At 41.2% G+C, this 24,608-nt stretch overlaps 3 protein-coding genes across 4 annotated transcripts; 1 reads left to right on the forward strand and 2 right to left on the reverse strand.

The window, feature by feature from the left end:
- Positions 1 to 130: 130 nt before the first annotated feature.
- Positions 131 to 3,364, reverse strand: birc5a (baculoviral IAP repeat containing 5a). Its single transcript, XM_038735957.1, has 4 exons — positions 3,063 to 3,364; positions 1,859 to 1,968; positions 657 to 774; positions 131 to 393 (listed from the first exon to the last, which is right to left on the reverse strand). The coding sequence occupies exons 1-4, from the start codon at positions 3,168 to 3,170 to the stop codon at positions 301 to 303; spliced, it is 429 nt and encodes a 142-aa protein (XP_038591885.1). The 5' UTR covers positions 3,171 to 3,364; the 3' UTR covers positions 131 to 300.
- A 79-nt stretch (positions 3,365 to 3,443) lies between these two features.
- faap100 (FA core complex associated protein 100) lies at positions 3,444 to 10,857 on the forward strand. The gene is made up of 8 exons (XM_038735953.1): positions 3,444 to 3,893; positions 4,009 to 4,127; positions 4,288 to 5,174; positions 7,241 to 7,391; positions 7,503 to 8,445; positions 8,545 to 8,667; positions 9,269 to 9,355; positions 10,465 to 10,857. The coding sequence occupies exons 1-8, from the start codon at positions 3,738 to 3,740 to the stop codon at positions 10,594 to 10,596; spliced, it is 2,598 nt and encodes an 865-aa protein (XP_038591881.1). The 5' UTR covers positions 3,444 to 3,737; the 3' UTR covers positions 10,597 to 10,857.
- A 1,371-nt stretch (positions 10,858 to 12,228) lies between these two features.
- fscn2b (fascin actin-bundling protein 2b, retinal) lies at positions 12,229 to 22,403 on the reverse strand. 2 transcript variants are annotated; one of them, XM_038735955.1, is made up of 6 exons: positions 22,311 to 22,403; positions 21,402 to 22,128; positions 14,327 to 14,483; positions 13,666 to 13,787; positions 13,375 to 13,542; positions 12,229 to 13,087 (listed from the first exon to the last, which is right to left on the reverse strand). In XM_038735955.1, exons 1-6 carry the CDS (start codon positions 22,401 to 22,403, stop codon positions 12,882 to 12,884), a joined length of 1,473 nt encoding a protein of 490 aa, XP_038591883.1. In that variant the 3' UTR covers positions 12,229 to 12,881. The 2 variants fall into 2 exon arrangements, with proteins under 2 accessions (XP_038591883.1, XP_038591882.1); XM_038735954.1 differs by having other exon boundaries at positions 13,375 to 13,787.
- Between the last annotated feature and the right edge of the window lie 2,205 nt (positions 22,404 to 24,608).

Below are 24,608 nucleotides of genomic sequence, written 5' to 3' on the forward strand. Positions count from 1 at the left end.
ACTAAATAATCTCATGAGTGTATGGTTTGTATTGCTCCCCTCATGCTGGCTCACCTACATGCTACACATTAGAAGATTTCCCGTATGAATGCACCCCCCCCCCCCCCCAATAAATAAATGAATAAATAAATAAATGGGGTAACCCAACATCACAAGTTTAATGGATAAAAACAGAAGACAATAAACAGTATTACAAAGAAGACATAAGGGAATATGGAAATGAGTTCAGCCAGTCAAATGATTTCCAGCAACAATAAACTTTCACACCGCTCATCTCATTCATCAGCATCTATTCAGGTTTCACTCTTCACCCATGGCTGTCTTGATGATATCTGCTCTTCTCAATTTGGCCGCCTCTTCAAACTTGGTGATTGCCTCGTTACAGGATTTGTTCTGGGAGTGGAGAATGAAATCTGGATCAGACATAATGCCAAGGTCACTTGTTCTCACGGGAACTTGTTAGCATGGTGTTAGTCTTGGTGTTTAACCACTTGACTTTTAAGACATGTTAGAAAACCAAAGGAAAACAGAGATAAAGATTTGACGGTTTGAAAAAAATATGTTGCCATCTGACATAGTCATTTCATAAAAATGAAGCATTATGTAGCAGCAATTTTAGTTTTTTAAGTTATGGAGGAGTCCTCTGAAGAACATACAATGATGGACTTGTGCCTCTCCTTCTGTAGTTTGAAGAATTCCTCCACAGTCAGCTCTTCTACTTTCTTCTTCAGGGTGATGAAGTGGCAGGATGGAGAATGAGATTTGTGCTCCTTTCTGGCAATGAGAGAATGATGAGGGGGAGACAAATATTTTCATTAAAAAAGGACCATGTGCTCAAACACATGAAGGAAGGAATGGACATTATACCAATGAAAAATGGAAATGAAAATGACTTCACTGTCCATGGACAACATTTATTCTCTAAAAGGTTTCTGCGAGGAATGGACAGTCTGGTTTCCAATATAAGTCTGCTTGCTGTGGAGAAAACAGCTTGCTTGAACCAACACAATATTGTGAAGCTCAACAATTGTGACTATATCACAGTAACTCAAGCTGTGTCATTTCAATGACCGTGTAGCAAATAATTTACAGTGCTACAAAGAGTTGTAGTCGTAAAACACTGCAAAGTTGTGTAACACATGGAGGAGAAAAGTATTGTAAATTATAACAAAACCTTTGGTCTTATTAAAAATCATTCATTAATAAGCTTCACCAAACTGCCTTTACTATTAGGGTTTTTATGCTACTTTTCTTTTTATTAGGTTTTGATTTTTACCACTTAGGTTACAACTGAGCCAAAGAGGGTGAAATGTCTGAGGCAAGAGAGCTGCATCAAAATGTGTTTGTCAATCATTTTGTGAAAATGTACATGCATATTTGGCCTGAAAAATTGTTTGTGTCTTCTGCCAGATTTCTGAAGGTAATGTCTTTTTTAACAAAAAGTGTGTGCTACAAACTAGTTGGAAAGATGTGGCTGTTTACCAGGCAGAGAGGGTCTAAAAAAAAAAATTTACCTCAAATTTGACCTTTCTTTGTTAAATCTTGTCTTGCCAGTCCTTTACTATTGTAAGTGCAACATTAAACCACATGAGTGCTCCTTAAATCTGATATGCATATACTTAATATAGTTTATTTTATGGTTTGTTTTTATGATTCTGTCATTGCTTTTTATGAGCCATGTGTCTGTTTACCCTGCTGAATCACATTGCATCTGTTACTACACCAACCTATTTCTGGAGAGAATTAGACTAATTATAAAATATAAGACTAACTTTAATTGATAAAGAAATGAAGCAGTAAAAATCTCCCATCCTAGTTATTTGCATTTCTGACCCATGAGCTAATGTGGTCATCTTACTCTGGGTCATCCTCTGGCTCCCAGCCCTCCAGCTCTTTGAGACAGAAGAAACACATGGCGATGTCTGGGCTGTTGTCTGACGGGGTGTGAATAAAGCCAGCTTTGGCCATCTGGAGAAACAAACGAACAAACAGGCAACATAAAAAAAACTATGAAACAAATGTGTATTTAATTAGAAGATAATAAATCAACAACAACTTTATTGCTCCATAAATATTTTATTACCACAACTAAAACAATAAGCAGAAACTTGATTGTTAACTATTTTGATAATGGATTAATCATTTCACTCATTTTCTGTTTCATGTTATTGTAAATTGAATCTCTGAGCTTTGGACTGTCGTTCAGACAAAAGGAAATTAAAAATGATGTCACCTTGGGTTCTGGCTATTTGTGATGGGCATTTCTCACTATTTTATTACCTTTAATAGACAAATGATTAATGTAAAAAAAAAAAACGTCAGTTGTTGGTTTCAGCCTTTTAAGTGTGCTGCTTTGTTCTCTCTTCTGTATCATTGAGAATTTGGTATTGTTGGGTTTAGGAACTGTTAGGAAGACAAAACAAGCTATTTGAAGATGTCGCATTGCACTGCATAGACTAAATTGTTTTATCAATTATTTTAAAACAAAACTAAGAAATTAGTCCAAAATGAAAATATTGCAACCCTTGTTATATGAACTAAAACTAGAGGTATAAGGTTAACTTAAGCCAATCATTTGCCTAAGCTCCAAGGTAATCGCAGTTTATAATAACACAACCATCCATCCATAATAACACAACAATATCTACTATAACAGTTGTTTTGTGATGTTGACCTCACATTAAAATGACCTTTAATACATGAGCAACAACACTTTCATGTTGTTACATTTGACACATAGCATGAACTACCTATAAAATGTCAACTTACTGTAACTCAAAGCTTTCACTGAGAGACCTTAAGCTAACCTAACGTTAACTCTTGACGTTAATTTAACCTTTAAACAGTTACCTTTGTGACACAGGGCTAACTTACTAAGTTAAAATATGTGAGTGATAATTTAACTTAACGTTACTAGTGGTAAGGTCACGGTCTATTTCATTTAAATATTAGCGGTTTTCTTGCTTTAAAGCTAATTGTTGTTGTGTTAACTTAGCTCGCGTCGCTGACCGTAGGCTAACGTTAACGTTAATGAAAGTCAACCGCTTTAAACGTTCACTCACGTTCTCCGGGGTACAGGAACAATCTTTGTCAAATGGCCACCCCTCGAAAGTTTTCAGCCTGTTCTCATAAAAATACATTTTGATATCCTCTTCGTTTAAAGGCTCCATTATATCTAACGTTAAAATGAACCAGTATCGTCGCCACCACCTGAAGCTACCGAGCTAAAATGTTGGACGGTGTTTTTTAAATTTCGGCCAACGTTCATTTCGACTGTTTTGATTGGCGCATTTCTTCTTCTTCGTGGATCGACAACTTGTAGAGCGCACAAGCACGCCACCAATTGTTCTCGCCTGTGCGGACACTGTAGCGAAATAGTCAAACAAAAAAACAATACGTCTTTACTAAATTGTTTTGGAAGACAATAGAAACCTTTAATGCCATCATCTGCCTTCTTCTTTTGTAAGAAGTCTATACGCCAAACCCACATCTACCGCCTGGCATCAGACTTCCGTTTATTTTTCCTGGGTAATGTAGTTCGTGGCGGTTATTGGTCCAAAATCGCGACGCGCGGAACTTTGTGAGGACGCAACATCCTCTGTAAACAACCGGCTAGGATCACCTCGTCCAGTTTTGCCACACACTTAAATTTTTTACCACCCCTCACTCTGCTCACAGTGTGCCCTGCCTAACGTTAATGCTGACCAATCGGTTTCTTCATCGGTGTTGTGGCTACTATGGAAGGACGATGTCCTGTTGAGACTTTGGCAGAACTGGGCTTTTCAGGAACATCATGCACACCGAAGATCAAGTTTGGTTTTGGGACAGATGTGTTCCTCTGCGTTGGCGGTGACGAGGTCTGCGTCTTCAGTACTCAGGAGAGAAAACTCACGGCAAGTAACGTTAACTCACATACATCGATCAGGCATCCTAGTTACATTGGTCAGCTGGTAAAGATAACTGACTGTCGCGTCCACGTTTTCTGTGCCTGACTGTGTTTTGTTGCAGGCTGTTCTCCAGTTTCCTGGTCTTGTGAGTGACCTGGTTGAGAGTCATGACAAGCAGCTGCTCTATGTAGCCTGTGGGAGCGGAGTTTATTGTGTCAGTCTACAATTTCTGCTATCCAGGTATAAACCCTCATATGTGGTCCAATTAAACTGCATTCACAGAAGTTAGGTTTTCATACAGCTCCTCCAAGTCCCCGAATCATTGCCCACATGTTGTATAAAATTAGTTAAATTGAATCCTGTCACTGCCTCTTATTGATGTGACCTTTCACCTCTGCAGAGTTCAATGCTCCCCAGCTGATGCGTCCTCCAGCCCAGCTGAGCTGAAAATCTCCTCTGAGTTTCTTGTTGTTCCAGAAGAAGGAGTGTTATCGCTGCTCCTTGTCGGCTCTGTACTCCTGACTGTTTCCCAGAGAGCCACGTCCTGGATGTTGACTCTGTACAAATCTCCACAACAGTCGGAGTCCAGCATCTACCAGATGCTCAGCTCATTTAGTCTACCAGCTGTTGTTGTACACGCAGGAATGAGAAGGAGGCCTGTGCTGATTTGTGTCCATTCAAGTGATGCAACACCTCCATCTTCCTCCTCCACTTCTTCCTCAGAGGCAATTTTAACTGACGGCCACATCCGCCTCGAACCGCTCCTCTTCAAACTCCTGTTTGGGATCGACGCCGCCCTCGCTAATTCACCGGTTATCCTTTGTGGCCTGCCAGACGGGGGCCTGTGTTCCCTCCCTCTGCGTCCACCAGGATCCCGGCTCCGAGTTCTGCATAGCCTAGAGCAGCCGGTCGTATTTGTTGGAGCATATGTCGCCAAGGAAACGGGTCCGGGACGTGCACAGTGTTTGGTGGTAGTGGGCGAACAAGGGAGAATGGTGCTGATCAAAACGGACAAGGGAGGGCCAGAGGGAGGGGGTCACAAAGCTGGTTTTACTGAGAGGTGTATACCGGGGCCTGTGATGTGCGGCTGTGCGGATACAAACTGTTTTTACTACAGCACTGGGTCAGACCTGCTGGGACTGGATCTATCGGAGGGATCATCTGGGAGAGAAGGGCAAGAAAGGGATGCGGAGACATCTAGTAAGACAGGTGCTGCCCTCCAAAGCCCCACCAACTTAAATGTGTGTGGAGTCATCGCCTTGGCTGAGCCTACATGCAACACTGCAGGTAAGAAGACTCAGGCAGAGCATACTGTTGACTTATACCTTCCATTGAATGATTTTCTTCTGGCAGCCATTGCTCTCAGTTTATACCACTACTGTATATGGTTTAGTTAGGTGGAATAAAAAGTTCCAAACAGTGACTGTTAGGTGTGTTCAAGTGTGTCTGAGTCAGCTGCTGGACAGCAACCCTATTTAACACAAAAAGAAAATCACCAGTCACTTTGACAACAATTAAGTGAGAAAATAAAGGTGATGAAATGTTCACAGTGATTGATTTACTTTCTGAAGTCTCTGCAAGTTAGATGGCTGTCATATAGTAGTGAACGTTATAGAAACCAATGGTTGTCTGAAGCCAGTAGAATATCTCTTTATGCTGTAAAATGATGCATCAGGCAGTTCTCTTTTCCATTCGAAAGCAGAAAATAGAAGTCTTCCACTCTGCGGTGGCTGTCACCTTATAAGCAATGCTGTTTGTTGTTTTTAATCATTTCTTCCTAAATTAAATTAAGATTTGAAGCAGTGCACATGTTGCAAAGTGCATGACTGTATGTCTGTACTGTAAACTGTATGATATGACATACGTGGCAGTGGAGTATTTGATTATTGATATCACTGGTGTGAAAAGAGTGTTTATCTATCTATCAATCAATCAACAAAATTTATTTCGGTCCTCACACATAATTTTCCATAACAAAAAAAGGAAAACAATGAAATAAAACAATATATACAAGCATAACAACCGAAAAAGGTGTAGACTGAAGCCTATGCTTATTATGCCTACCCTTTTTACATAATTATCTAATGAGCGTCACTTTTCTCTCTTCTCTTAATCCATTCAAAATAAACGTACAGTTACATAAAAAAAGGAGAATTTTTTCCCCCCAAGATATTCATACATGATTACAGTGGTACACATCTCAGATATTATTTCAATATTTGACATAAAGCGTACACAAATTAATCGTAATTAGTTATATAATTATCACCTTGTTTTTAAACAAGGTGATTATTAACAATTACAGAATGAAGTACACAATTTTAATTCCTTGTCACAATTATTCCATAGGTTTACCCCTTTAACAGATATACATCTATTTTTTATATTAGTTCTTGCTCTTACATATACATTCCTCTTAATTTGTACTGACCTTCTCTAATTTCGAACAGCCTCTGAACACAATTCGGAACTAAATTATTATACACTTGAAAATGACGTGGGCATTATAAAGGTCAATTAAATCAACAAATTTTAAAGCTCGTAAATTAATAAATATATATTTGTTGGTTCTTAATAGTCAGCCCGTTTTACAATCCTTAATGCTTTCTTGTTTAGCATATATATTGAATTTATATAAGTTTTATATCTATGACCCCACACCTCCCCACAATAAGTAATGTATGGAACTATGAGCGAACAATACAATATATATAATGATTTTTCATTCAAAATATGTTTTATTCCATTTAGTATTGCAATGGATTTAGACATTTTTGTCTTTAGATTATTTATATGTGATTTCCAACATAATTAACACCTAAGAATTTATATTCATATACTCTTTCTATTTCCTCATTACTAATCTTAATTTTAACATTACTATTACTTCGTCGATTGCTAAATATTATGAACTTTGTTTTACTCAAATTCAATGAAAGGCGATTATCATCAAACTATCTTTTTAAGGCCATCAATTCAATTTCAACCGTATTAAGAAGCCGTTCCAAACTTTTTCCCGTACAGTACAAATCAGCAAACAATATATAGTAATAATAATAATAATTAAATTTTTTTTTATATTTTAGACACTTTACGAACCTTGTGGAACACCACAAGTAACTTTCATTAGATCAGATTTAATGTTTAATGTTATTTATTTGTATGAACTGATATCTATCCTCTAGGTAACTTCTTTTTTTACTGAATGATTCTGCATTCTGCATCTGAGATGCTCTTCGAGTTCAGTCGCAATTATGTAACTGAGTCTACATGTTTGCTTTGCAACATGGCTTCAGTCCCTCTGAACTCTAAAGACTAAATTATTAGTTTTTTTACTTACATACTACGTGAAGTTCAGCTGCTGGGGCTGTCAGTCAGCGGCCAGCTCCAGAGGATAACCTTACCTGTGCGGAGAGAGGACGCAAGATTGTCCAAGGTGCCTTCCACGCAGCCGGGCCGCAGCGTCAGGGACATCCTGTCGGCTATCGGGGATGTTTGTGAAAGGTATACCTAACATGATTCCTTTTTGATTGTTAATGTAATCAGCACTGAAATGGGAAAACACAGTGGACATTTACTGTTACTATAAATGTGATTTTTCTTGTTTTCTTTTAGAGCATCGGCGCTAAAAACTACTATCAAATCCAAAAACCAAATCCTGGGGCACCTGAATCAGGTGCTTAACATCAGCTTTCTGCTCAAAGCCAGTACAAATAGCGATGGCCATATTCCCATCCCGGAGAAGCCAATCAGATGTCATGCCATGACCAAGTGGAGCAGATTGCTTCAAGAAGACTCGCTGAACCTGACATGTGTTCTGGATAATTCCAGTCTTTATGTTTTGGAAGGAGGCTGGACACTGAGCATCACTGTGTTTCCTCTGTCCTGTTCTCTCAGCGCAGGAGAGGAAAGCTCCTCCACCAATTTTTCATTCCCACTCCACAGTCTCCATCCTGGGGAAACTTTAGAAGTATCACTGCCTCTAGCAGCTGCAGGCGATACATCCTTCCCCATGACAGTGAGCTGCTCGCTCATCTTCTCACTCTCGAGTCTCCTGGGAGAGGAGGCGTCAAACCTTCCTGGTTCGCTGGGTAGCTGCATTAGTTTGCCCTTGAACACACTCACAGTGGATTGGTTGCACGCCCTGCAGGTGAACAGTCGAGCAGCAGCCACCCACAGAAAGGCCACATCTCAAGCCAACAACACCACAACAGAGACCATCCAGGCTTTTGTAAACTCACGCCGGATTATGTGCAGTGGAAGAGGGGAGGAAGGAGGAGAGGGTGCCTCAAAGGCTGAGCAGGAGCAGTATTCAGCAAGTGTACGGGTGTCATCACAGTTACTAAGGGATACACTGGTGTTGAAAGGCTCAGATTTGGACCCAGAGGGGCTAAAGTTGGCTCCTCAAAATGTGTGTATTTCTCTACTGGAATGGCTGTTGTCTGAAGGTCCTGGAGGAGTGAAGACAGGACGCCACAGGGACAAGATTGCACTCAGCAACCCAGTAGTCCATGCTCGAGGTCCAAATGGACACACAGTCAAACTGACTGCAAAAGAGGTAAAGAGGGATCTAATATTATATTTAGAAATGTTTGCCTCATATATTTGATCTTGTGCTACTTGAATAAAACAGAGGAGTGCTCCTTTTGTTCTCCAGGTCAATGTAGGGGAGGAGAGCGCGGGGAAGGAGGAGTCCCTGACCACAATGGAGGTTCATGTTGAAAGCTCATCTATAGCAGCAGTGTGTGGACTGCACCATGCCGTGCTTCGCCGGGTACAGGTACGAACACACGCACTACCAACCTATACAGCGTTTTCAGAGAAACTTACAGTAGTAGACATTTTTATACTTAACACAGGCGTAATGGATATTTTTAAGGACAGATCTAAATATTGAGTTTTGACACCTATTTTATTATTTATTATATTTAGTATTTTTTTTTAGTCCTGTATTCTTTTTTTAATGTTGTGTTTCCAAAACAACCATGCAGAATTGATTTAGTTAACTTGATGTTTGGCTTTGATTTGCCCTGACAAAGAAAGAATTGCAAGCTATAGATTGAGAGAGGAGTTCCACACAGTGCTGGGAATTTAATTTTGTTCAGCTGTACAAGGTACATGGTAGACTTCTTGTAAATGCAGGTAAATGCAGGGAAACTCCGGGTCAGCGTTATGAAGAATTGTGCACACACACATTGATTAGACTGTAGCTGCAACTAGACAGCACAACTACCTTGGACTGTCCCAGACTGCTGTGACTCAGCTCGATCTACCCAGCCTTTATGCTTATGTTTGTTCCTGCTTTTAGAAGCACACGTAAAACAACTTATGTGAAATTCTTACAGGTTCGTTGTCTGCTCTGTTCTCTGCCCTCCACACAGACTCTGTTGCACAGGGCTCCTGAGAAGGCTGCTTCTACAAAGAGCATCCAGAGTTTAGGTTTAAGACAGGCACTGCAGCGGGCTGAGGTAAGACATTAGTGCCTTTAGAGCCTGACCGATATGGGATTTTTAAGAACGATACAGATTTTGATAATTAAGGATTTTTAAACCCAATATTATACTGATATATGGGCCGATATTCTTTCTTCTTCTTCTTTTCAGAAACACGTAACATAAGATTAACATTTGTTTTGTGCAGTTATGAGACCTCACCAAGATAACATCACATAATGTAGTTTAAAAATTTTTTTTATTGTTATAAATGGCACTTCAAACAACACAGCTGATTATGTCAGCAGGTTGCTGTGTTTTGTGGTGTTGCCAACAGGGGCTCATGGCAACCTGTGCAACGACAACACATAACATTATTGAAGCATCCCTCTTCCGTCTCTCCATTTCTTTTTTTAATTGTCTTTTATCGTCTGTTATGCTTTATCGTCTGATAAGATCAGTACACCAATTTATCGGTTGGGCTGTACCTAATGTACTTAATTTTGTCCATGAGTGCTTCAACTAACAGTTATTCTTATTATTATCTAACTATCTGTATTCTTTCAGCCTATAAACTAGGGCTGAACGATATTGAAAAAATATTTAATCCCGATTATTTTGACTGATATTGCAATTGCAATAGGATATGCGATATTGGACCATGATAATTTATACATAATTATTCTCATTTTGACATGTAGGCCAGGACATCTCTGCAGCTCGACAATATTTAATTTAAAATGGTATTTTGACACACATTTTGCCTGTAACAAATATTGCACCTCTTGCGATTTGAAAATTGCAGTAGGCCATATTGCGATTTTGATAGGATTTTAATTAATTTTTCAGTCCTACTAAAAACGGAATAAGGTACCCATTGCAATTACCAAAATACCAAAAGTGACATGGAAGGAAAAGTACGTGAATCTCATCTTTGGAGAAGCTATGACCAGCAACTGCTTGATGTTTTTAATAAATAGTACATTTCTTTATAAATAAATAAATCACATTCATCCCAATACTTTTACAAGACTACAGAGATGCACCCAATAGCTTTTTGTCATTGTCTTTGATTGTGTTTACATCCACACTAGCTTGGTGTTCTTTCTTTTTGAACCTTTGTCTATCTCCTCCTCTCCTGTCAGCACCTGTTGCAGCAGATCCAGCAAAGTCGGGTCTCAGGGTCGTTTGACGTGGGCGTGTCTGCAGGGCAGATGACCCGATCTCTTCTCAGCGTTTACAGAGAACTCAGAGAAAACCCTCTCCTCATAATTTAACACTTTTATTTATCAGCCGAGCCTACACAGCTGCCCCAGGCGTTGTTCTGCGTTTTGTAACCAGTTTTTGAAGCTGATTGAAAAATAATGTCCGTAATAGTGATTGCTATTTTAAAACGTGCTTTTGTATCCCTGTGAATGGCTGTTCCCGTTTTTATGTTCTACACAAAGAAGGGTTTGCAGCATGACTTCGCTGATGTTTATGAGAGCGATTATTTGGTTCCAGTCACGTGACAATAAATTAAATCAAGAACTACTGTGCCTGTGAACTCTCTCCCCTTTGTGGTTATCCTCATGTGACTCTTTGTTAGTTCTGTGCTTCAGTTCAACTTCACTTTACAATCCATTACATTCAGCACAAGCTGACTGAAGAGCTCAGGTGGAGTAAAAATACACGCTATCACAAACTCATAGCTGGGTGAAGGCCCTGCGATTCACAATCTCCTGATGTATGTCTCCAGACATGTAGGTGTAACAGTGACTTAGATAGATAGTTGTTCTTGAACAAGTGCGCACATTTCCAGACGACTGGTAGATTGCACGGGTTTGATTATGAATGACCAGCAAATACAAAAGTAAGGAATTTGTTCAAGTAAAGCCTGTAATCACCCTCTGGTTGTTCTATTATACAGCAACTGAGACAAAAAGCTCAGTCCTCTCCCAATTCTCGACAAGACACACAGGTGAGAGTCTTACAGTTTTATTGTTCTCAGTGTTTGATCATTCAATGTGACTTTTTGTTGGACTTAACGCTATTGCATGCCTGCAATAGCTATTGCAGGCATATTGCACTTGTAGAACACTTTTTCCACTGTGTTTTTTGAAAAGGGCAATAAAGTATGTTTAAAATAAAGGTTGCTTGGCAAAATATTAAATACATCTAAACTGTGTTAAGCTTGAAAAGTCTGAAAATAATCAAGTTCAACACATTTTGGATGTATTTAATATTTCACTCGCTTTTGTTGCTGCACCTTACCACACCACACAAACACCTGCACCTTTCACTGTTTCACCGCTCCCGATATATTTTTAGTATATTCTAATATATTTTTATTTTCATATTTATAGATTATTTTATATTGTATATCTAAGTTTATATTTAAGTAATTTTTTTAGTTTAAGTGATTCCTACAGGCCACAGCAGCTGGGTTAAAACTACATACTAACACTCAGGATGAGGCTTCATCATTAGGTAATGATGCTGGTTGTGCCTAAAGGCGCTTAAGTTTATAATGTGCTTTTGTTGGTGCATGCAGTATTAACCAAATGTTCAGGTCATTAAATCACCACAAACTAATTTCCACACAGTTAACTTGGAGTCTTCAGGCCTCCAGAGACTTTACCAAGTTGGTCATTTAGCCTTGGCTCAAGCAACATTGAATCCATCCCCTATGTTGGGAACCACTGGTCTTAGGAGTATGCTTGTATGTGGATGTTAAGCTTCCAGTTGTGCTGTTACGCAGGAGGACAGTCGCCAAAGCTGGCCAATGCATGACTAACCTGTGAGTCTGTATAACATGAACTGGACCAGATCTGAAAGTTGTGAAAGCGCCCTTAGATAACGTTGTACTCGATTCCTGTAATCCTGGTAGAAATCATCAATCATCAATAATCAAAAACATAACCAGCCAAACAAGTGCATTTTGTATCTTTATGTTCATAAAAGAAAGAAGAAATGTAGATGTAGTTACAGTCGTCTACTGTTTCTACAGTAACTGATCAATTGTACCTCTTGAACTAAATGAGTGACAAGTGTCATTACACACCTGTATTACCACATTGGTGCCTTGCTGTACATGCATAATGTAACACCTGTAACTGTAAGGAGCAGCAGAAAGGCTGGGATGGTAAAGATGAGGAGAAAGAGGATGCTGTTGTATGTCACACTGATGTTTAGTTTCACAGCATAAGTCTTATTGAAATGTTTTTTTTAATCTGTAGTTTCGCCTCAGACAATAATTAAATCTTGCAGGAATTGCTCATTGGGAAAAAAATGCAAAGGAACAACACAAAAACTCAAATGTTCATTCACACTAATTTTGCTGTTTTCGAGATCAAAACGTTGTTCTCTTCATCAAGACTTTTCTTGGCTGAACGTGCATGGTCAGTCCCTCTTCGTGCACTTTCTCCCGCCTCTTTGTAACAGGAAGGAGAAAACAAGTGGGATGAAATGACAAACTGCACCTCGGCGCTGATGAGTAACTGTCACTCACCTCAAAAGAGGTTAACTCAGCGATGAGAGGGGACAGTGTTAGAGCTTGGGATTGGAAGAATATTAAATAGTGTTAATACTCCCACAGGGCTGAGCTGCTCAGGCTGAGTCCGTCTCCCTTCAGCGTGCCTCCCTTGTCTCCGCGCAGGTATTTGCCGTTCTTGCCACGGATGGCGAGGCGGCCATGTTCCAGGAGCTCCAGAGAGAAATCCTCAGGGGCCTCGCCGTCTGAGCATACCAGCCCAGCACTGTCCACGTACCAGAACCGGCCATCCACACCTACAGGGTTAAAGGGAAATATTCAGGTCAGACAGAGTAGAAATCTGCGGTTGATAATCTGCCCAAAGAGTAGAGCAGCAGAAGTTTGCCAGTGATTCAGTGTGGAATAACATCATGCATGCTAGCAATTCATATGATAGGATTTAATTAAATTCAAATCTGCTTTATTGGCATGAATGTATAACAACAGTGTTGCCGATTTAACTTAGGCGCCATGTTGGACAAAGTGTGTGCGTGTGGTTTGTTTGAGAGATGGGATTAAATGTTGCAGCGGGTAACATGCTGACTTTTAATATGGTAGGCCCCGTTACTGAACAGCAGGGTGAAAATGTCATAGACCGATCTGCTGGCGTCGAGTGTGTTGGAGTTCCTGTGATGGCAGATGAAGCCGTTCTCTCCTCTCAAGATCAGCATGGGTCGGTTGATCAGTTTCAAAATGAGCTGTTCATCCTCACCTAAGAAAACGTGACAACACATCAGAAGGAACACAAGAGAAGTCCAAGGCAGGGTCTGAGGGAGGAGGTACATTAGTGAGATAGAGAGGTAGAAGAGGAAGGAGGAGGAGAATGGGCTCTTACCTATGGAATCACTGACAGCAAGTAGCTGGCCATTCTTCTTGGTGCAAATGTATTTTCCATTGTTAGCTTTTAGTGCCACCTTGTGGCCAAGCCACTCCACTGAAAACATGGTGTTCGCTGACCTGCAGTTGTGCACCAAAGAGAGAAAATTAGACTTTACTCTCCTTTGAGTGCTCTTGGAAATATTGTGACGATTGTAAACATGCAAGACTAAGCAGACTGAAATTTCTATAAAATCACATTTGCCTTTGGGTGGTTGAGCTCATGTACTCAAACCAGTGATTTCTAATGATGTGCCATCTGATGCATGCTACTGTGCAACTATCCCTGTTATTTTCAGTCTTTCAGATTTTGTTGTCAGTCACCTCTATTTTCAATAGATATATAAATTCCATGGCTGACTTGCATTTTCAATGACACATTTTCTTGACTATTTGTGTTTATAACTCTTGAACTCAGAGGTCATAGTAGTAGTATAGATAGTGAGATAGTGAGGTAAGAGAAAGTCACTCCATTTTAGCTGAGGACATACTGTGATGGTGCAGAATATTTGCTTTTAAACCCATATCTGTGATATAAAATATAGCCTAGAACTGACAGAGACAATAGATGATGATGTTCCTTTTCACTCTGCACAATTGATATGAGAGCATTCACTCACACTTCAGTGGCAGTACTCTGGATGCCTCCGTGGGCCACCAGAGCCCAGTAGTTTCCTTGGCTGGTGCGGAACGTGCACTTCCTGGTTTCCTTGTCGATCTCCATCTGAAACGTCTCCATGTCTGTCTCATCTTCCTGATTGGCTGCAAGGCTTACTCCTAGCAGAGGCATAGCAAGCACGTCCTGTCATCAATACTTCAGCGTGAACTTGAGGACTATATAGAGTCTGGAGAAATCCATCCATTCAGTGCTGCCCACCATTTGTATTATTGATCACTTTCCATTTTAGCAATTGTATTGCAGTGTTGTGTGTTGAATAAGTGCAATTACTGCAAAACAAGTTGTGTTATTACAACTTTTAAGACTTGACATGAGAGTTAGTTGTATCAGGCAATGAACTTCTTCAAAAATACAAAATACATCTGAATAGGCTGAGTGTGCTTAAAACAAATTCCTCTACAGACCTCTTATTTCCTCCCTCTCTGGATTCTCAGTAGAAAGTCAAAAACCAACAGAGTCGTTTGGGAAGATCAGGTTGTATTGTTATGTTCAGCTTGGCCCAGCATGAAAGAGCTGGTAATCACGTCTGATCCTGGGATGTTTTGGTTGTTTTGAATTAGTTCCGTCTTAAACTGATGTGAATTGCCAAGCATATACCTTCCTGAGGGTAAATACATTTTCACTGATTGTGGTTCTGGATGCATTTATGGACAGAATATACTACACTAAATAACTAAATGTGCCCATGCAGGAAAATCTTATAGAGACGATCTATTGCACCCCAAATGTTTCTGACAATAATATATGTTCTCAGCTATACAGAGATAACACTATCACCATGAAGCTCTGCGTCAATTACAGACACAAGACAACCAAACAAAAGTCACACTGTTGACACACTTTGACCTTTGACACACTTAGAAACCAATTATTATAGCATTTTCAGTGCAAACCCATGAACCAGTGTTGGTGTCAAACATGGGAGATCCCACAATACTGCTGTTAATAAGAGCCGTAATTGCTTTTTAACACTGAACCAAACAATGGATGCAAAAGAGGCGTGATGTGAAACACAGCTCAGCGTCCCACCGGCTCCCCTGTTTTATACAGACCTCGATTCGGCTCTGTTACTATCTGCTGCCGCTTGAAGCAGTGTGACATCCCACGCCTCTCTGCTTTGACGGGTGGTTTGGCTTCAGTTTGAGAGGAAAACGGGCAGCTTTACTATTAAACTCTTCTTTATTTCAGAAGTCCTTTGTGATTTACGGGCCCTAACATCAAAACAAGCCACTGCAATATTTTCAGCTGTTAGCATTATCATAAATGTTGTCAGAGAAAAAAACAATTGTCTGCCACCACCAAGAGACAGATTGTAGAGAGCTAATTCCCACATCAGATGCATCCCTGAATATCCCCAATACATTTTCTTAATCCTTTAACAACGCAGATCTGTACTCCTCACCCCCCTCTCTTCTCTCCCTTCTCTCTACTCTGGTCATCATTCCGACCTTCCTCCCTTCCCCCATTTCCTCCCCTTCCCCCTGACCCCCTAAATCCCCACCTCCCACTGTCACCCCACCTCCGGCCCGGCCTATCTGCCCTCTTCACAGTGGGGCTCTGATATAATCAGCTTTCAAGTGCTACCCATCCAATCCCTCAATCCCCTCAATAAAATAATAAAGGACAAACAGGAAAAGACCAGAGGATTTTATGGTCCTCACTTAGCAGGATGTACAGATAATTACCAACCCCTCTCAACCCTCAAGCTAACGGAGCATTGTGTGATCACACATGCGGAAAACATGCTAAAAATGTAAATGCATTAACTAGCTGTGCTGTTTTATACATCTTTATGAACTCAGATTATACTGCTGTATAGAAGGTACTTTAATTTAACCAAAAAGAGCCAATCTATGTGACAACAATGCCTTATTTTTTTTTTTCAAATACTGAAACCCCAGAAATGATGATGATAACCTGCAAGTGGCTGCATCTGAGTCATACAAGGGTTACAAACAACACTACTACAATGAGTGTAAACAAGAGTGAATATAACAGACATGACAAGCTATGCTAGGTTCTGTCAGGCTGTATTTAGGCACAACGGTGCTTTGATTGAATGCTAACATGTTCGCTAAAGGTGTTCAGTACATTTAAGAACTAATATTTAACACAAAATTGTCCAGGTGAACTGACTATACTGAATCAAGATTGTCTGTGAACAAATCAGTAGCTTTTGGAAATGGAGCTCCACCAGCTGTGATACAGCATAATAACGTCCTCCTTAAAAGAATTTAGGCTTCAAACATTCCTACATACCTTGGGTCTCTAGCCACGCTTTACACTTTTTAGAGAAAACAATATCAATCATGAGACCAGAACATTGTTAAAATCAAATATTTTTGTTATTTGAATACAATTAATGAATTAGAGGGGGTGTAATATAGTCCTGGGTCGCTAAAGACCTGTGGTATACATTTAATTTAAAAGGCTTTGAAAGCCACAGAAACAGTCATGATTACTGTGTTGCAAACATGTACGGTGTTTGTGTAGGCCAAGTTTTCTACTGAACTGAACAGATCAAATCAACAAAGGGATTTGTGATTTCCACCGCCCACAATGCTAACAATGACCACTCAAGCATTTAGATTTTTAGCAGGTATGTTTGCTGTGTTCAGCTAATCATAGTGCAGCGTATTAGCATGCTAACATTTGCTAATTAGCACTAAACACAAATTAGAGCTAAGGCTGATGGTGATGTCATTAGATATGCAGGTTTGGTATAAACCAAGTATTGGACAAATTAAATGTTTGACCTTATGATGGCATTTGACCTTGGATATCCCTACAGGATTTTAATGGCGAACCAACCAATAGGCAACCAATAGAATAAACCTGAGCTCACTATGGTGGTTTAAGGCTACTGATGGATGCATGCATATAAATTACATCTGCATAATCCAACACAGATGCACATACATGTATAAGTTGAAAGCGCACAGTTACAGCCCAGTTTTTTTGACAGAAAAACCCCCAATTTCATTTCACATTTTTTATACCAGTTGTTCAGCCCTAGCTCATGGGTCATGACAGGTTAAATCCCATCTACTTTAAAATTATTTTGCTGTAATTTGATATTAGGCCGTAGATACAGACTGGAGCAGGGAGAAAGGGGATGGCATTCGACAAAGATGTCATGCTTACTGAGCTACCGGGACGCTTTAATAACATCTTATTCACACCTGATAAACTGGGTATCATAAGGTTTTACAACTGGTTAAATTATCATTGATCTTAAGTGCATTTGAAGCATACATTTCTGCCCCTCTACTCTGCACTTATGCCTGGAGGCCCATCACTCTGATTCTCTCATCCCGACTCAATGTCATGCTTTGTCTACCTATTCCATATGTCCATTTCACACTAATTCAACCCAGAAATGATCCTCTGACAGGGCTCAGCTGGGACCTCACAGCCGATATCTGATAGATGAAAGGAGAGGAGACAGAGGAAGGAGAGAAGGATGAAGGAAGATAAAGAAACAGAGAATTGGGGGAGAAAGAGATTAGATATGCTGAAATCCAAGCCAGCAATCTGATGATATCAATGGCTGTGTTGATGACCATCTTTGACACACCAGTTGGTCAAGCATACGAAATAAGATGTCATCACGATCATGATCATTGATTAACTATTCAGTGTAGCACAGTACACTCTTCAACAGTACACTCCCTGGTACACAGACCCACACAAAAAACACACATGGGTAGCATCAGCAGTGGCACATTTTGGATCACAACCCAGATCCAGCTCCCCTTTCTGATGTTGTCCTACCTGCAGCCTGCAAGTGGAGCAGGTCCAACTAATCCATCAGCAATAGATGGCTCTGACATCTATTATTAATAGTAAGCTGATACTACCATCCCCCTGTTCCTTATTTTCCTCTTTCTCCCATACCTTTATCCTTCACAACTGCATTCTCTGTTGTTTTTTTATTTCAGTCCTTTCACTTTTTTTCCTGGGCTGTGTGTGTGTGTGTGTGTGTGTGTGTGTGTGTGTGTGTGTGTGTGTGTATTTGTGTGCATGTGTTCACGTGTCACGTTTTGACTATCATCTCTTTTTCAGACCACTTAGACCCGAGGAACACAGTGAGATGATGACAGATGAAGACAAGATGACAGATCTACATGCTAACACACACACACACACACACACACACACACACACACACACACACACACTACAGGCAATAAAAAACAACTCAGGGCAGACAGAAAATACTGCATCTCATTGCTGTATACAAAACCTCTCTAACACTTTTATATCTAAAGTCATGCTCTAGTACATAACAGCTGACCCTCTGTGATTACTAACCCATTTACTACATACCCACTTTTAAAAATATAGCCAACATGACTCCTCTGCACTAAATAGAGCAGGAACAAAGGTGCAAATTTATGTGTAAAGGCACAGGTGACATTGGGGAGGATGAAGAGCCCGCCTGCCTCCACAAATAGTCCTATTGTCCTAAAGTCCTTTGAGAGTTGTATCCTCCCTTCTCTGCTTTCCATTTCCCCCTTTTCCTTTAATCATCATGTCAGACGCAGAGGTAGAAGGTAACAATGTATTTACAAGAATTTTGAGGTACTAGCATTTTCCATTTTGCACTTTTGTCCCCCTTTTAGTCTGACGTAATGATTCAACCTTTCACCTAATATAATTTTTTTTCAATGTTTGTTGCAAACTACCATCCATTCTCCCTTGTTTCGTTCAGTGGTACCAGGTGTTCACACTGCATGCAACATAATCAGCAAATTGCTGGCAAGTTGGGAAACCAGGGAAAGTTAGCTAATGCTTCCACTTATAAGAAAAGTGGTTAATTCACTGAACAGTTTTTACATGTCAATAGCCAGTCTGTTGTGTGAATGCAAGCTTTAATATTTACTCATATAATTTGGGATTCTGCAAGTGCAAGATAAATTGTTGATTTGATGTATTAAAAACTGCTGATACGTGCTGATAATAAATCTCGTCTTGTACCTTGATGTGACCGTTTCGCAGTGTCATATTTTGCTAACTACGGCATACTGACACGCTCGTTAACTGATCAGTACTGACTGATGTGCTGGGGGTTGGCAGGTTAGACTATTGGTTAGAGTGGGACTTGGAGGGGCTGAAGCTTTTGCCCCAGGTGAGAGGCAGCTTGGGTTTCTGAAAGCAGACTCCCTCCCTCGCCTTCCAGGAACAGGGGCCAACTTCATCAATAATTCAAAACACCACCTCACCACTCGCCGCAGCAGGACGGTATGGTTGTCTGTGGGCGAGTGTATCAGAGAAAGATAAAGCTTTTGTTTGTGCAGAACAAGTGTAGGAAGAGAGGGAGAGAAAGAATGTGAGCATGAGGCAAGTATTTCTGTCTGTGCATACATTTGTACTTGAATTTATACACTGTATGTTCTAATCCTGCACCATCTCTTTCCTTTCCCTTCAACCAATCAGTTTACTGTGCTCCCAGTCATTTGGTTTCTGCCCGAAACTCCCACTGCTAACCAGGAACAATGAGCGGGGAGAGATTCAGTTACAGCACCCAGGGCTGAAGTAACCCGACCCTGCAGACAAGAATCTGCAGCCTGTGGATGGGTGTCATGGCCAAGTATGCTGACAAGCTATGTTAGTGTATGCTAATCCACCCCAAATCCAGTTTCAAATCAGACTGGCAAAAGATTTCGACCATCAGCAACTGAACACTTGGTAAATCCCGTAATGCACTTCTGTTTAGATGAAACGTGATCATCACAATCACAATCCTTCTAGTTTTTTCACTGATCAAAGATATTCAATGTGTTTTGCAGAACAAAACAACAACTTTGAAGCCGATATAGAGCAGATATAATCCATCAGTATAGTAGGGTGGTGTCATGGCTGCATGCTGATCAAATAACGCACTCCAACAGCCCTGTCACAAGACCGAAGAGTAAATACATAATACAGTATCAACAGAGCCGCATATAGGTTACAGGCAGCTGTTTCAGAAAGCCCAAGGGGCAACAGCGTAGACTGTAACACCATTACCCAACAAAGCCAGAAGGCACATTTGAGAGTGAATGAAAGGGGATTTTCAAAAGATCACCATTTATGATAGATTATTTGGTAAAATGTTTTTATTATATTTGCTACATTTTAGGGTATAACAGGGTATATCCAATATTTCAGGAATACAAACCCTTCTCTGACAACATTCATTTCTGGAACATTAAATCTCATTCATGAAAAACCCATTGCAAATTGCTGTTGAGGTCTATTGCTGTAGTTATTCCCAAAATGTGTGCACAATACCTCTGTTATTTGACCATATCACTCATCAGTGTAAGACTTAAAACTGACAGTGGACTAACCTAAATCAATAGCAGCCCTAAAACAAATGACGTATTTGTCTCAGCTCTCCCAGATGAGGCTGATAGTCTCCCATATCAGCTTCATCTATCTTGTTTTCCTGGAAAAATGCCCCTATCCGATGTGATATCCATGCATGTTGATGTGCAGACTACATTACCCATAATTACCATGCATCCCTTATCAGTTGTCAATCGTCAGAGAGTGGCCTATTCCCTTAGCCACGCATAATCAGCATGTCCACCAAGTTAATGTACTTCCTGTAAATTGTTATCTGGGGGTGTATCAGTGCACAGTGTGCATTGTATATACCCTATATATAGGGTAGTAGTGGTAACTGTAGTAGCTGTAGTATTACTGCCTCTCTGCTTCATTTTGCATGTGTGTAGGTCAGTGTGTGTCAGATAAAGGCTCGTGTGACCACCCTCAACGGCACATAAGGTCAGCCATCGTCCATTAAATCAGACATTTGGGATTCTGTGTTATGGAGCCTAGAAAGCTGCAAGCAGGGGTGTAGTACAAAATTCTGGACCCTGTGCATAGACATTAACTATGGGCCCTTCCCCGCATCCTGTTATTCAATCTAGTATCATTGTGGGCCCTCCTGCATCCATGCAAGGCTTCAAGGCAAAATCAGTTTTCTGACAATATCATCTCCTGCTGATGTGTCTGTGTTTTCTTACCTTGTCTTATGGAGACATATCGCCCATTAGCTGTCATCAGAACCACCTGTGGGTTGCTCTCCTCTAGGTCAAACAGTTCATCTTTGCCTGGCTTGGAGCATCGTCCAGACCTCAGGGTGCCTGTAGGCCCCATGGGAGACAAATACTTCCCTTCACAGTCTTTAAAGGCCAGCTTCCCACACTTCAGCTCCAGCGTGTAGGCCGTGGCCTTCCCACACTGCGTCAAGAGCTTTCCGTCATTGCTGAGAAAGCGGCTGTCGCAGGTCTTAAGGCAGTACTTCCCATCATGGTACACAAGAGTCAGGAGTGCTGCCACACCCCAGGGAATGTTCACATTCACAGCAATTTCCCCATCCTCGGTAGAGAGGTGGGCGTAACGTTTGCGGGCCACAGACAGAAGGTTGGCTTGCGGATGTAGAGCCAGGCGCGCTGCCCACAACTCGGCATCTGTGATTACCTGGGCAAAGCAGGACAGGTAGTCCCGAGAGCCACCGAAGAAGCGGAGGTGCTGCTCGGACTGAAGAGCCCAGCGACCGTCTGATTGTGCCACGATGAGGAAGCGGCAATCTGAATTGTGCCCATCAGCCTCACAGGTGACTTTGCCATCCTTGTCAGAGGCCAGGTACCGTCCCAGGTGGCTGCGCAAGTAGACCACCTGGGTGTCCTGAGAGTCCTGCTCTAGAGTCCATATCTGCTTCTTCTTTAGGCTGGGAGCTGACGCATTCACCTGAGACAAGAAAATGTTCCAACAAAGAGTGAAGGTTTTTCATCCTTAGTCTTATGATCTATGTGCAACAAACCTGGCAATTAAATGCCTGTAGCGTCTGCCTTAAGAAGACAGCTCTATGATACCAACAGTCATGCAAATGTGTTACAGTTCTTCTATTACATTGGATGGCGTGTTTGTACCTTGAAGCCAAAGGTCTCAGCAGTGAGGTAACGACCCTCATGGTTGATTAGACCAAATTGCAATTTCAAGGGACTGTTCCCATTAGCAGGCATCTTCACCTGTTGAAGGAGATAAAGGGCTGAGACAAGTTAAGGATGGGGAAAAGAGTGAGAAAGAAGGTATAGAGCTGTAAATAGACCTGAAATGGGGTGCAGGAGTGAGGATTAGGCACAAAAAGGGGGGGGGGAAGCTTTTTTTTTAAAGAGGTGAGGAATAAGGAAGGATATGAAGTCATGGAGAATGATAAAATGAGAAAGTCTTAAAGACAGGAAATCAATTCATTTAGGTATAGTATATAAAGCACTCCCAAAACCACAAATTCCTTCCCCCACCCATGGCTTCATTATACATTTTTCCAGCTACAGGCTCCTAATTTACTTACTGTGGTTTTGTGGCTTCCCCTCTGCAGTTTCTGCGGCTCTAATTCCAGCTCCCGGACTTAAGAGGCTTCTTTCACCGAGCGTCCTCTTGTAATTCTTTCTCTCCCCTCCTTCTCTCCCGTTCTGTTGATCGGGTCTCCAGGCTCCCCTCCACCACTACCGCTCCTCAGCCTAATCAGGTTAGAGGCAGGGAAGACTTGAGTCAACCTTGATCTCTCTTTAGTCCAGCATCAACCTCTCTTGCTCCGTAGTCTAATTTTGCTCTTGACTGCTTATCTCCACTGGAGTCAACCCCCCTTTCTCTCTTTCTCTTGTTAAACAATGCTCTCTCATCCACCCTCACTATTGTTCTTGCTTGACTTGTTATTCCCTCTGAAGGCTTAATCACCTGGCCCCTCCTGACTAGTCCTCCCTTGGGTTTTTGTTTTTGTTCCTCCTTTGGCTCCTTTAGCTCCTACTATCTTTGGATCACATCGAATGCTCTGACCCTCGTCTTCACCTTCCTTGAAGTCCAGTTTCCTCGTCTGTCAGACAAAAGTTTGATCAGTGAAGAAGAACATCCTCAGCGGTCCTGCAAATTTTATGGTAGCGCATTGATGGACTCCTTTACTCCTTCCCTAAACATAAGCCGTCCATCACAACTGAACTCAGCAACAAAGGGTGCTTGCCTCTGTAATCTTAAGCTTCTCTCTGTCGCTTTTTCCTCCCATCCTCTCCTTCTCTTGCTCTGCCCTTTTCTCACCTGCCATGTGTATAATCCTGCCTTTCTCTGCCTCTGCGCTTTATTCTGAGCTCTGCACTTCGGCTCTTTCTGTGGCACATAAAGACAGGTACATTGAAACAATGCACACACACATACACACACAGTGCTGGGTAACCAGAGCACTCCCTGTGCCTTTGGGGTAGTTGCCTGAGTGAGGCTCCACTTACTTGCCTATGCTGGGGGTTTAGTTACACACCTTCTCTGATTGCAAGCTGTCTGGGTCAGTCCTAATGGGAAATGTGTCTGAGAGGCCGAGGGAGTTGGACTCCTCTGAATTTGGGAGACAAACGAAGGGAAAGGAAATGACAGGTGAGCTAATCAACATATGGGGGTTTGAATGAATGTGTGTGTGCAGCATGTGTGTGTGTGTGTGAGTAATCAACCTTGCCAATCAGCCTATAAGCCTTCTTTGCAGAGTAAACAGACGTGTCTGTTCCTGAATCCATCTAATCCTCAACCCAATCATCCCAACCCGGCTAATCTACCCCCCAGCCCCACTCCCACACACACACACACACAAACACACAATACCCCCTCTGCCTGTCCATGGCTATAAACATATACATAGACTCACTGACCCACAGCAACTACACCACACACACACACACACACACACACACACACACACACACACACAAAGGTCAGAAGAGAGTCCCAGGGTTCAAACACCACCCACCCAAAGATTTACTCTTCCTGACCCAGACTTGAACTGTTGCACTTTACATAAAATGTGAAAACAATGTGTCACACGCCTACACACAAACACGGACACTGAAGGACGTGAGTGCTGTAACTGAGTGTGTGAACACTAAACTAAACGACATCCCACATTTCTGAGATGCTGACTTGAGATCAGTTTTCCTGTTTCAAGTCTGAAACTTTGCTATGATAAGTAGTGTTTATTAAAATGTGGACTCTTCACATCAGTGCATATCAATTGTTAATAAATGAAAATATTTAAGGACAATTTATTCAAATTTTCTGGGTAAACTGATTTTGTAACCAACTATTTAAAAATCAACAGCTAAATTACAATAATGACAAGTAGTTGTGATTAGTCACTATGCCACCTGCCATTGAAACTGACTGGTACAAGTAAGTGTACAATTTCTTCT

The sequence above is a fragment of the Micropterus salmoides genome, unplaced genomic scaffold (genome assembly GCF_014851395.1).
Source record: "Micropterus salmoides isolate LMB-PRFRI ecotype aquatic unplaced genomic scaffold, ASM1485139v1 Ms_hic_scaffold_21, whole genome shotgun sequence".
Lineage (NCBI taxonomy): Eukaryota > Metazoa > Chordata > Actinopteri > Centrarchiformes > Centrarchidae > Micropterus > Micropterus salmoides.

Coding starts and splice junctions, on each gene's coding strand:
- faap100 (XM_038735953.1), top strand. CDS start 3,738: ATGGAAGGACGATGTCCTGTTGAGACTTTGGCAGAACTGGGCTTTTCA. Junction 4,128..4,287: donor CTACAATTTCTGCTATCCAG/GTATAAACCCTC, acceptor TCACCTCTGCAG/AGTTCAATGCTCCCCAGCTG. Junction 9,356..10,464: donor AGGCACTGCAGCGGGCTGAG/GTAAGACATTAG, acceptor CTCTCCTGTCAG/CACCTGTTGCAGCAGATCCA.
- fscn2b (XM_038735954.1), bottom strand. CDS start 22,403: ATGCCTGCTAATGGGAACAGTCCCTTGAAATTGCAATTTGGTCTAATC. Junction 22,129..22,310: donor CTGAGACCTTTGGCTTCAAG/GTACAAACACGC, acceptor TTCTTGTCTCAG/GTGAATGCGTCAGCTCCCAG. Junction 13,088..13,374: donor CGGGGCCTACCATATTAAAA/GTCAGCATGTTA, acceptor TTAACCCTGTAG/GTGTGGATGGCCGGTTCTGG.
- birc5a (XM_038735957.1), bottom strand. CDS start 3,170: ATGGAGCCTTTAAACGAAGAGGATATCAAAATGTATTTTTATGAGAAC. Junction 775..1,858: donor GAGCCAGAGGATGACCCAGA/GTAAGATGACCA, acceptor TCTCATTGCCAG/AAAGGAGCACAAATCTCATT. Junction 394..656: donor AGAGGCACAAGTCCATCATT/GTATGTTCTTCA, acceptor CTCCACTCCCAG/AACAAATCCTGTAACGAGGC.